Source organism: Quercus lobata, chromosome 2 (genome assembly GCF_001633185.2).
Source record: "Quercus lobata isolate SW786 chromosome 2, ValleyOak3.0 Primary Assembly, whole genome shotgun sequence".
Classification (NCBI taxonomy): domain Eukaryota; kingdom Viridiplantae; phylum Streptophyta; class Magnoliopsida; order Fagales; family Fagaceae; genus Quercus; species Quercus lobata.
The window spans coordinates 27,593,163-27,604,574 of record NC_044905.1 but is presented as its reverse complement, the minus strand read 5'-3'; the positions used below and the strand labels follow the sequence as shown (position 1 = coordinate 27,604,574).

Sequence of the window (11,412 nt, the reverse complement as noted above, 5' to 3'; positions counted from 1 at the left end):
GTCAATGACTTACCCGGAAAGGTAATCGAAATGGGCCCGCCCCACCAACTACTGCTAATTATAGATTATAGAAGTTATATTTACATAGCCCAATTATAAGACCACATCCTTCATCACGTTATTTTTTCACAAATATGATGTATGACAGATTATAATCGATTGTCTGTCACTTTTGTATGAACTTATCATTTTTTTTTTTTCACATCAAAATTATGAAAAATTTTTGACACAAAATGATGTGATCATAGATTTTTTCTGTACGGACCTTAGAAATCAATTCATGGGTTGAAAACTTGCAATTGCTTGATGAAAATTAGGACGACCTGTCAACCGTGTGTATTAAAATAGTTATTTATAGATTTATAGTTGCAATCTGATGGAATGTACATGACAAAATTTTAAGAATTCCGTACACTAGTAGATTAAAAAGTTTTTTTTTTTTTTTTTAAATGTCAAAAAAATATTCTTATTTGATTTGTCATGTTTTGGGCCAAATTGCGAATATTCTCGAGGAAAATAACATCATACCCAAATCCTAGCCCTGCCGGTGAATACAGACAAATATTCACAGCATCAAACATACTTTTTTTTTTCCTATTATTTTAATTACCGATGTAAATAACTAAAAAACAAATTCTTTAATTTCACATGTCCTACACCTATAATCATTTTGTATGTGTGTGTGTAAACTGTAAACTTCAAATTTTTTGAAAAGTACCACTGGACTATAAACCTATTATGCCATCACGGTGTGGTTTTAAACTTTAAAATTAATCTATAATCTATAGTGAAAAATATAAAAAGTAATACAAGTTTACTACATAAATTTTATAAAACTTACAAACTGATATGTCAATGAATGTAATTAATAGACATCAATCACCTTATAAATGAATATTTGATTTTCAAAAAAAAAAAAAATATATATATATATATATATATAAATGAATATTTAAATTGCATATGTACATATGATTGGTGATACATTAATTTGTAACCTCAATGTAATAAAATTTGTAATATCTCTAACAGTATTTGTAGGGACAAAGTTTGGAGCCCAAGCCCAAATGTATGGAATCCTGGTCCAATAAGCTCAATACAATGAATTTTGTAGAGTATGGGTCAAAGAACTAAGTCTAAATGAGTTGGACAACGGCTAGCATGGAGTTAAGAATCAATCAAATACAAATAAAAACTATTATGACCAGAGGACCTTCTATCCGAGGAAACCAAAATTTAATGTATATATATATATATATATATATCACAATATTAGGATTGTTTAGCATGCTACAGTATTCTCTCTCCCTCTTTTTTTGCCTTCTCACTTCATGGGGGCTCTTCCACATTATATGGGTCCTTCTTGATCATCTGGACCTTACTCTTATTGATCACCTGGATCCCCACTTGAGTACTCATCTCATCAGATACCCTTTTTAGCCCTTTGTAAGTTGCGGTAGCCAAGACAGCACTATTCAGGGGTCTTCTCCACATTAATGCGGTCAGAAAAGTAGTTGCAGTACATTTAATGTGGTGGTGGCAACTTTCCCTTAAATATTTTGAGTTTTCTTCCCTCTCACGTGTTCAGGAGGTGTACTTCAATTGCTTGAGTATACACTTGGTCTGCGTTTATCGTGTCCGAGGAGGAGTTCCTCCTCAGACCTTCTTCCCTTTATCTCCCACTGATAAGACTTGTAACGTAGATCATCTAAGCTATGTTTCCCTCCTCGGACTTGTTAGTGTCCTCGGACATGACCCAAGGCTCAATACATTATTTTGGGTCCTAGCCCCCACAATATCCATCTATAATCTATAATATATGTATATATATATATATATATATATGTCAGGTTTTAGATCCCTATAAACTAGACTGTTTAACCTAATTAATTAACCAAGTGAATACTTAGGTTTATTATTCAGATCTAGGTTAAAACAAAACAATCATATATATTATGCAAAGCAGCGAAAAAGTAAATAACACAATGATATGATGACCCAAGAAAACCAAACCGGTAAAAAACCTGGGGAGGATTTAACCTAATTGTCTTCAAGGTAAAAAAACAAATCCACTATAGAGAATCAAAGTTTACAATAAGACTTAGACCACTAATATCCTATTGCTACCATATGTAGAACTTACTGACACGACCACGTGCAAACTCCGAATCTACGGACTCCTTCTCTATTAAGCCTTTGCAACACAAACACCCACACTTGTGATAAAAAACACAAACTCTCCTGTTTATGACTCCAACACCACCCTTGAAGGTTTAGATATTCAACTATTGTTGATCTTCATGCAGCAACTTCAGATCTACCGGTTTTAAAAATATGAAAGTGATATCCGGTAGTGATTTTGATAGAGGAAGACATAGAACCTTTTAGATCTCATAAGAGCACCTCCAAAGTCATAATAAAATGTGCCTAGGGTTTCCTTTATATACTAGAAGAAGTAGATCTGAAACCCTAATCCTTTTTGGGCTAGAACTGTTGTTAGGCTGAACTTAAAATTTGCAGACTTGTATTTCGATCGATCGAGCCTGTTTTTCGATCGATTGAACCAGGAAAATTCTGAAATCTTCTTTCTACAGCTTACTTGTTCTTGAATCTTGACTTGAATCACCTTGAGTATTGTCTAATAATACCTATAGACTCTAGGATCTATATTTAATTTAGAAAAGTTTGTGTTTACGATTTGCCAATTGTTCTAAACTTTTAGAACCTAACAATAAATATATATATATATATATATATATATATATAACCAAAGACATTTGATTTTTTTATTGATCTCATAATATTTTGTTACATAAGTTTTTAGGACCTTGTAATTTTATACATCATTATTCTATTATTTATTTTTTAATTAATTTAAAATTTTATTCTATATTTAAACATTCCATTAAAATTTTTCCAAATAATTTTTTTCTATAAATGGTATAATAAATAGTTCTATATACAAATATGTGGGGGCCAAAAACAACTGCTAAGAAGATAGTGATAACAAAGATGACTTACACAATTAATTTATAAAAGTAAGGGCAAGAATTCCACAATAGGAGATTTAAACAATAGATTGTAAGATAATAAGGAACAAAAAGGCTTTTATTAATGTAGGAATATCTTTCTTGAGGTACAAGGAATAGGATTGAAAGCTAAAAACTCTTAGACCTATTCTGCTATCACAACTTTCTCTCTCTTGTTCTTCTCTAAGGCTTTTCTCTCAATTTTTCTAAATCCCCTTTCTTGTTGCCCCTCCTATCTTTTTATAGACAATTTCCCCTTCTCTCTCTCCCCAGCTGTCTTGTTCTTAGCAGTATTTAGGGGATATTTGTCCCATCATCCCTCGATTCTTCCATTCATTCATCATGAAATAGGACTTTGGGCGTGTTTCACATTTCAGGCCAGTCAATCAGCATATAATGTGGAAGCGATTATGTGAAAACGACTCATTAGTATGGATGTAACTGCCCCAGCGGTTCTTATCTCTTCATAGCATTTTTCGAGGTGAGCTTGATGGAAGGTGGCATCTCAGTCTAGAGGGGAACTGGTCGCCCATGGTTCCTTGCATATCTGATAGTGGACCTTGGTAATAGTGGTTGGTCCAAACCTCCACGGGATCCGCCCTGGGGAGTTATCTTTCATTCCACAGACCTCTTTACTCATGTCCACACCTTTGGTCGGGCCCATCTTTTAAGAAATGATTTGTTGGGCCCTTGGCTTTCTCCCAGAGACTTGAACTCCGACCATTACCCCTCACACCTCATAAGCATTTATACTTGTGGAGTGACCATCGTATTAAGGGTGTGCAGTGGTATCAAATTTAAATTTAAGACAAAAATAAAAGAGAAAAAAAAATCATGTTTTGTTAAAATTTTCTTTCACGGGTTATCTATTGATAACTACAATAATTATTAAATTTCATATTTTGACATTAACAAAATAAGACTACTAATAAACATCAAAATCATTAAATTTCATATTTAGGCAAAAAGTTAAAGAAAAAAAACATTATTTTGATAAATTTTTTCATACATTACATGGATTATCGACTAGTTTTTCTTATTTGCAAGACACAAAAGTATATAATTTTGTTTTTCTAGGAACATCCAACGGGTATGTGCCACACCTTTGTTTGTTATTTACCTTCCGGCTAGCTACATTTATATAAAAGTTTTCTTGTGAGTTGTGCTTTGGGCATAATAGTTTCAAAATAATTTCACAACAAAATCTATGTGGCAAGTTTTTACTGGACCTTATATGAACCTATGATTAACATCACTTTTTTATTTATCACCAAGAATTTGTTGTAAAAATACTGTATCCCCTAGACCTCCAAGCACTTTGTACATGGGGAGGTGTCAATTCAGCTACAAGTGGTGGACAACTCACTCAACAATTAATAATTACATTATAACATTAAAAAAAAAAAAAAACAATATCATAACATGAAATGAAGAATGGTATTCTTTATTTTTTTGATAAGCGAAGAATGGTATTCTCGAGAACAATATTTGTCGATGCGTTGAGTAACTAGAGTTCCTCATACGGAGTATTACATTAACAAGGTTAACACCTTTTCAAAATAAGTTAAAGGTCCTATGAGGTTCTACAGTTCAGAAGTTAATTCCTGTAATACAAGAATAATGTCACGAGTTATTTTTTTTTTTTTAATTTTTTTTTATTGCTGAATAAAAAAGAGGATTTTCGGTGTGGACTTTTCGACCTCACGCCACGTAACGGTAATGGATAATATCACGTGTACCACACGAGTCTTGCTGGAGCTATCGCTCGAACCGCTCCTATCCAATGAAAATTTTTCCATGATATATTTCTTAATCTTTGATATCTTTAATTTTAAAAATTATAATTGATAAATCTACAAGAGTACACAATCTTAGTTCTATTTTAATATTATTATATAGTGTATAGCCTATTATGGTTCCAAGGCGCCCCCAAATTAAGGGAATCACCCTAACCACAAATTAAGGCGCCCCAAAAATCCTTGATTGGATGCTTACATGATCACATATGGTGAAATATTCATTTCACTCCATATGAGATTTGAGACGCTGACTCTTGGACAAAGTGAACTATATTAAGGCAACCATAGGAAACTTCTCGTCAACATAGCTTAGGCATGTTAGCTTGATCTTAAATAGGAATTAGGGTGCCAAAAGGTGTATTCTTATATAAATGAAACGCCATTAGGATTTTAACTTAGAGGGATTAAAATAGTTGTTAAGTTGATAGGATAAGAATCAATGAACTGGCGCGCTTTCCCACTTGAACTTCACATTGTTTGTGAGGATTTTTAGTAATGAGTCTACTGCATGTGTGACACATCATATCAATAACCTTGCTTGGTTGTTTTTATTTATTTGTTTTATTTCATATATATATATATATATATATATATATATGGTGATTGATCAAGATAAAATGATGCACAAAGGTATCATTGGTGCGCTAGGTCGTCGACCATAACTCTTAATTAAGACTTGTGATAAAATTCCTATATATAATCATTCATCTGTATAAATTAATTTCTTGTAATTCTTAACTTTTGTTAAGCATCACAAATTCAATCAAAAAGGTTTCAATTACATACATCCTCACTCAGAGTGTTTGACAGCTAGCTACCCTGTGAAGTCATACATATACAACATACCCATGATTATTATTTTATTATTTTCTTAGTATAATCTACAATGATGTTTTTGCTAGGTGAAAACTGATTAGCCCTTAGAGAGATTCTGGCTTCTAGTAGATGACAGCAATTTCCGCCTAGGAGATCCACAATTATTCTAAATAATTACGTTCTCATCATTGTGTTAAAACAAATATTGACTCCGAAAGGTGGTAAACACATGACTCCCACAAATTTGACCTAGTGCTAGTTCAACAATACTTAATTAGGTCCTCTTCTTCCTCATTTCTTCCATATATAGCAGGGCAACAGTATCAGTGCGATTAGGCAGGCTGAGTGAGTGTTGGGTGAAATTTTTTAAGCTCAAATTGGTAAAAAAATATGTTCCACTATTTTGTATACCAAGTATTCTTACATACTATACGTTCCAGAATTGTTATTGCATGTAGTTTAGATTTGTGTTATGCAAACCTTCTTTACCCAAGGAAAAAAAAAAGATTTGTGTAATACGGCCATCTTTATATGTATAAAAGCGTGAGATTTCACACGTAAAGCTAGGTTTTTGCACACGTAAAGCTAGGTTTTGTGGTAGCTAGTGCACAAACGAAACGAAGCATCCTACGCTAGATGACAAATTAATGTCACATTAATTAATTGACAATCCCTCTTTAAAGCTTATCTGTAAGTTAGAAGTGAACATACAATATTAGTCAAACTTAACATTCTACGCAACATCGATCTCTTCTCAAATTTGGGAAACTTCTAACCGACATATTTGTTACAATCGTTTGTTTGGGATCATATAATTACCTGCAACGTATTAAGGTGCAATCCTTAAAATGTGATTTAGTTTGTCTAATTAGAGCTTGTCACCTCAATTTAAAAAAAAAAAAAAAAAAAAATCCTACGCAGCTCTACCTCACCTAATTACTACCCCAAACTCTATCTTCCTCTCTATTAACGCTGCTAATTCTCTCTCTCTCTCTCTTCTTTGTGTAGCTTGCTGGTCCACCTTTCAGCTTCAAGCAAGACTTCTCTTTCAGCTCTCCAACAGTTGGATTTGAATCGAGTTAATGTCACCGTGGCCAATCAAACCATCTCACACCAAACCATACCCCAGCTCCCTATCAAAACACAACAAATAAACCTCCCATCAAATTCATGCAAGCTTGTGGCCATCCTCAATCATCTCACACGCCAAGGGAGGATTAGGAAAATTCTATTGATATATTGCAGCTTTCTCTACACCTCAACTGCCACCCTATTTCTATTTGTCTAGATGTGATTTACTCGAGTTCAAGTGCTTGCAACATTGGTCTTGATAAACCCCAATTTATTACTTCGCCTCTATCAAGAATACCTAAGCCCTTTACTAAGGTGAACTTGAGTTGGATTTTTGGTGTTTCCATATATAATTGGTTGAGGTGAAGCTGAGTTGGATTTTTAACTGAGATAACGAGCTATAATTAGACTAATTAGATCACATTGTAGAGATTGCACCTTAACACATTGCAATGATATATAACCTCTATTTTTATTGTCATTTTGGAATATAGCTCAGATATTGATTGTACACACATGATAAGCAAGCATTTATGCATTTAGGCAGGTACTCTGGGCAACTTTCATTAGATCGAAATCCATCAATCAAACTGCATCCTTAAAAGTAATTACTTTCTTGGTTATCATCAATTAATCTTGATAAAAAAAAAATAAAAAAAAAAGTAAATAAAAAAAGGGGGGTTGGTTTCTTCTTGGACTCCCCTTCCCCCACAAAGTAGAAAATAAGATAAAGATACGATATGTCTCCTTATGATTCTCGTGATACAAATATACATGATGCATCTTATCTTACTTTTTATATTTTGATTTATTTTCCTTTCTTTTTGAGATGAGTATATCACATCTTACTTGGTAAAAGGTGGTCGCCTTTCCCACATCTTTTATTGGTACGCACGTTAGGTGAGACCCAAGGATCTCACTCTCGTTGTCGACACCACAATAACATATTGATCCTTTATGATGACTTCTTACCAATAGACCATGCCTAGTCGTCACAGATTTGTTGGCAGTGTTAATTGTGGGGGAGAGGAAACACCAAATCTGGCTTAAAAGTCAGCATAATGCCATAATTAACTTGTCAAGCTTTTCAATATAGTTAACGAATTATAGTTAGACTCCAACCACGGAGATATGATTAAAGGTAGAAAGAACATTTCACAGCACCTAAAACAGCTGACTTCTCTAAAAACAATAATAAAGCCACCACCTCTCAAATATGTCACCTTATTACTTATTTGAATACATGTTTTGCTGTTTATACTACGTACATATACCTAGACTTGGCAAATACCATTATAGTGATGTACTGATCAATAGTACGGTTATACAGACAAGTGGGACAAAGGGTCTGATGAAGATGGTGATGATGATTTTGTAAAGCTCCATATATCATTCTCGGTAGTATTGTAGACGGGTGAGATTTGACCTAGCCGACTGGTACGTAGGTCTGACAATTGTACATCATCATGATGAGGAGGACAAAAGCCCATGTTGGGGTCACTAAAGCAAGATAATTGCTTGGATGTCTCTTCTTGGCCATTAAGCTGAGAAGCTACCATTCGATCAAAGGCAACCCAATCACTGAGCCTAGTTTTTGGGTCATGATCATGAACTGGGGTCATGTGAGTATCACAGCCACTAGCTTGGTTGGTAGTAGAAGGTTCAGTTTCATTGAGCATTTCATCAAATGCTTGATAACAAGCTTTGAAATTATGGTCTTGATGATCAAAGGGAGAGTTATTGATGGGAAGTGAAGGAAGGTTTGGACTCTCCAGCCGTGGGAGATGCATGAACCTATCATGAAGCCCTTCACTGAAGTTGCTTGTTTGCTTTGCAGTCAGAAATCTCAAGGGGTTACTGTTGTCAGAGATGTTAATGTTGTTGAATGACTCGTTTTCAAGCTTGCAAGTCCTTCCCATGTACATAAGTATTTGATCCAGGACCTCGTCATTTCTTGAAGCTAGTAGCTCATTGTTGGAGTCCATAGACATAGAGGAGGTTTTAGGACTCTCTAGGGCTTTCTGATAATTCTTCTTTTTGAATACACGGCAAACCACCCACCCATCTTCAGCCATTGACTCTCCTACTGAATTAGAAACCTGAAAGCACATAACATATTTTAATAATGGAAAAATATTTTTGTCTTTGACAAACAATACCCAGAAATGGAAAAGGAGAAAGCAAAATCTTAAAATTGCTACCTAATTTACTATAAAAAAATAAAATAAAAATAAAAACGTTTACAAATTAAATTAAAGTAACAAGAATGTGACCTATGCCTCCCACAAAAAAGAAAAAAAAAATGTCGATGTGACCTATGCCTCTTCAACAGTATAATAAATAAATGTCTCAATTGATTTTTTGTAATTTAGAAAAATACAAAAAGTACTACAAATTAAATATTTATAAGTTGATGCAAAAATTAATGTGATTGATAAATTTTAATAACCTAATACATTAATGTTTGAATTACATTTTTGTATTTAATGACGTATTCGTTTGAGTATTACATAGTACAACTTTTTAGTATCTTTACACATTATTTTGTAAGAATTATATTATAAAATTTATAATATTCTTAACACTGCTTGAAGAAAATTCTTTCATGTAACCATGGGTATTTAGATGATAGAATTAGTACCATATATGTTGCAAAGAAGGTAGAGAAATACAAGCTTTTGATTGTAAATGATATATATATATATATATTAGAAGGCATATGGAAGAGAATGGCTTACGTTAGTGTCATGAATGTTTTCATCTAGCCTGTACTCATGCATGATCCAATCTGATTTTTGTCCATGTGGAGCTCTTCCCTTGTAGAACACTAGGGTCTTCCTCAATCCGATTCTTTTAAAGCCGCTATAGATGATCTTATCTCGGCCTGTAGCCTTCCAAAACCCAGCTGCTGTAGCACGATTTGTTCGAGTCCCAGTCGGGTACTTTTTATCTTTGTGGCTAAAAAAGTACCAATCATTCTGTGGGGTGGATCCAATCTTGCATTTCTCTACAAAGTTCAAATGCAAAGAAGCAATGAAATTGTTAATCATTAAACAACAACTAAGTTTTAGTCTTAAATTAAAACAGGTCAATCAAAGTCGACTTCATGTACACTGCTAATAAATCAAGGAAGAAGAAGAAGAGGTAGTACCTTGAATATCCCATGGCTCGAGCTTGTTAAGATCAACTTCACGGATTACATCAAGGTCAATCTTCTCATAGGCAACTTTCTTCCTCAGATAGTAGTGAAGAAGTTCCTCTTCTGTGGGATGAAATCGAAAGCCTGGAGGGACCTGAGATTGACCATTTATGGACAGATTCATATCTTCTGCCATTAGCAGGAATTGTAGGACAATTCTAACAATGGAACAAGCAGGGGTCCAATTCTCCTACAACACTAAAGGCCTTGAAAACTAAATCTCTTCAAAAATTTAGACTAAGAAACAAAAGCATTGGTACAGAAAGGAAGAGAGAAAGTAATAGGAGGAGAAATAAAGTACAATAACTCGATGTGGGGATATGCGTAAAGGGTAATGCAGTCATGATAATTTATAATGGTAGTAGGACATGGGAAGGGTCCAAAAATGCATGAAAAGCTTTGGTATCATGGCCATTAGTGTACTTAGTGTGGGGTCCAGGTTCCTCGAGAAGAACCAACCACCAAAGACAAGAGACTAGAGAGAGAGAGAGGGGGGGAATTGTGGGTCCCAATGTATAGGTAGTAACAATAGAGCCACCCAAAAATGCGTTAGAGAGGCAACAAAATATATTGTGAGAGCAGGGGGCACGCCTCCATCTTAACTATGACCCTTGACCTTAATATCTGAATGAAAAGCACCTCTAAAACCACCACTTTTCTAAAAGAATTTCTCTCTCTCTCTCTCTAGCTCTCCCTAGAGATTACTCGTTTTACTTGTGCAACCAACTCAACTCGAGGACAAGAGTCTAGAAAGAGAGAGATGATGGGGTCGGAGGCACTGAGCTTTCGTGGTCCCGTGTGGAAAGAAAGACATGATGGGTTTTGTGGAGACTTACATGAGTTTTTATCTCCTACTATCACTTTATTTTAAACTCTGATTGCACCCACCAAATGCTAGGGAGGGTACGTACGCACCATATATATTTTTTGTTAATTGGTACCAAAAAAAAATGAGTGTGTTAATCAGTACTATTTCTAAAATTGGCACAATGAGTCCAAGGTACCAAACAAACTGTGGAAATTTATAGTAGATATATTGAGAAATCCTAGTCAGTATAATTGAAGCAAAAATGGAATGCACATGGCAAACCCTTCAGAGCTGCTTTTGCTAGAGTGACCCAAATGAAGTACAAGCACCCACTTAAAAAGGACCAATCTTTGCATAGTCTAGGTAATTTCTTTCCATGACTGTACATTGAAGCTGCTGAACCTTTCATTCGCTAAAAGAAACCATTTCAAAAAGTAGTGCAGCCAAAGCCAAATGATACATTATCTACCCGTTAGACTTGACCACTGAGACGTACCGCTTTCTAATACCCTCTCTTCTGTTAGGTGTACGGGATGAAAAGAAGAACTTAATCAAAGATTAGGCTTTGAGGGACGTTTTAATCAGAGAGTTTCTTCTCTATACGAAACTTAAATGTCATCATCACTATTAATAAGTAATTTGTTTTTAATTTCTAGACTTTGCGCATGAAGCTCACCAGCAGCAGGTGAT

The 11,412-nt window shown here is 34.5% G+C and overlaps 1 protein-coding gene across 1 annotated transcript; it reads right to left on the bottom strand.

Annotated features, from left to right (window-relative positions):
- Positions 1–7,864: 7,864 nt before the first annotated feature.
- Positions 7,865–10,249, bottom strand: LOC115975173 (NAC domain-containing protein 43-like). The gene is made up of 3 exons (XM_031095867.1): positions 9,867–10,249; positions 9,454–9,722; positions 7,865–8,814 (listed from the first exon to the last, which is right to left on the bottom strand). The coding sequence occupies exons 1-3, from the start codon at positions 10,048–10,050 to the stop codon at positions 8,038–8,040; spliced, it is 1,230 nt and encodes a 409-aa protein (XP_030951727.1). The 5' UTR covers positions 10,051–10,249; the 3' UTR covers positions 7,865–8,037.
- Positions 10,250–11,412: the final 1,163 nt, after the last annotated feature.

Excerpts from the sequence above, each read along its gene's own strand:
- LOC115975173 (XM_031095867.1), bottom strand. The coding sequence starts at position 10,050 with ATGGCAGAAGATATGAATCTGTCCATAAATGGTCAATCTCAGGTCCCT. Across the intron at positions 9,723-9,866 it reads CGAGCCATGGGATATTCAAG|AGAAATGCAAGATTGGATCC; the intron begins GTACTACCTCTT and ends TGAACTTTGTAG. Across the intron at positions 8,815-9,453 it reads AAAACATTCATGACACTAAC|GTTTCTAATTCAGTAGGAGA; the intron begins GTAAGCCATTCT and ends ATGTGCTTTCAG.